Here is a 1,397-nt window from a genome sequence, read left to right on the forward strand (position 1 = left end):
TCTGGGAGAGGCTCCAGGGCTGTGCCCTCCACCTTGGTCTGGCCGTGGGGGTGGCCAGCAGCCCCCTCCCTCCGGCCACTTTCAGGGCCACCTCTGCCTCGGACAATGCCGTGGCCGCAGGTTCAGTGGAGGTGTAGCCTGACCACCAGGTGCAGGAGCTTCACCCAAACCCTGTGGGCAGCATCAGCCCAGGGCATCCCATGCCAGGCTGACCACCATCCCAATCCAATGGGCACATGAGGTCCAGGCTAACCACCACCACCCCAATCCAGGGCCACGCTGACCACCACCCCAGTGCAGGGCACGGGAGAGCCAGGCTGACCAGCACCCCAATCCAGGGCCAGACTGACCATCACCCCAATCCAGGACCAGGCTGACCATCACCACCCCAATCCAGGACCAGGCTGACCATCACCACCCCAATCCAGGGCCAGACTGACCATCACCCCAATCCAGGACCAGGCTGACCATCACCACCCCAGTGCAGGGCACGGGAGAGCCAGGCTGACCAGCACCACCCCAATCCAGGGCCAGGCTGACCATCACCACCCCAATCCAGGGCCAGGCTGACCAGCACCACCCCAATCCTGCCCCAGGAAGGCCAGGCTGACCAGCACACACGGTGTGGCCACCAGCACTCACAGGGAAGACGTCGGGATCGTCGTTGCACATCTGCAGGAACCGCTCAGGGCGGGCAGAGGAGTGCTCAGGACCCTGTGGGGACCAAGCATGGGACAGTCATTGTGGCCAAAGGCTGTGACCAGTGCTCCTGTCYGTGCCACTGCCTCCAAGCTGGCAGGGCAGTGCTTACCATGCCCTCCATGCCGTGGGGCAGCAGCAGCACGATGCCGTTCTGCCTGACCCACTTGGCCTGCCCRGGACAGATGAACTGGTCGATGATGCACTGGGCGGTGTTGTGGAAATCTCCAAACTGYGCTTCCCAAAGCACCAGGGCGTTGGGGCTGGCCATGGCAAAGCCCAGCTCGAAGCCTGAGGGATGGAGGAATGGTCAGGGGGGTGGGATACCCTTCAGAGTGGCCTGGGCAGCGGGCACTGGGCTGGTCACTCACCCAGGACACCRTACTCGGACAGGGAGCTGTTGCAGACCGTGTAGGGAGCCTGGTTGGGCCACAGGTGGTTCATGGGGATGCAGGTCCTCTTGTCCACRTTCTGATCGTGCAGGACATGGTGGCGATGGCTGGGAAAGGGGTGAGGGTCACTTCACCATCAGCCTTTGGATCCCTTCCAGAAGGGCTGGAATCCCCTTTGGAGCCCCAAAAGCAGGGCTGGCTTTACCTGAACGTGCCCCTCTCGACGTCCTGGCCGCTCAGGCGGATGTGGATGCCTTCCTTGAGCAGGGAGCCGAAGGCCATGTACTCTGCCAGGGCCCAGTCCAC

The 1,397-nt window shown here is 63.4% G+C and overlaps 1 protein-coding gene across 1 annotated transcript in view; it reads right to left on the minus strand.

Annotated features, from left to right (window-relative positions):
• Nucleotides 1-468: 468 nt before the first annotated feature.
• The window catches only part of LOC130585277 (2-oxoglutarate dehydrogenase complex component E1-like), a gene marked incomplete at its 3' end in the record, with an annotated part of 42,054 nt that continues 41,125 nt past the window's right edge, over nt 469-1,397 (minus strand). The window contains exons 11-14 of the mRNA XM_057385702.1: nt 1,297-1,397; nt 1,071-1,198; nt 812-990; nt 469-714 (exon numbers count right to left, since the gene is read on the minus strand). Of these exons, the coding sequence (XP_057241685.1) occupies nt 469-714; nt 812-990; nt 1,071-1,198; nt 1,297-1,397 (654 nt within the window). The remainder of the gene's footprint in view (nt 715-811; nt 991-1,070; nt 1,199-1,296) is intronic.

The sequence above is a fragment of the Malurus melanocephalus genome, unplaced genomic scaffold, assembly GCF_030028575.1.
Source record: "Malurus melanocephalus ecotype Western Australia unplaced genomic scaffold, MMel_1.1 scaffold_856, whole genome shotgun sequence".
NCBI lineage: Eukaryota > Metazoa > Chordata > Aves > Passeriformes > Maluridae > Malurus > Malurus melanocephalus.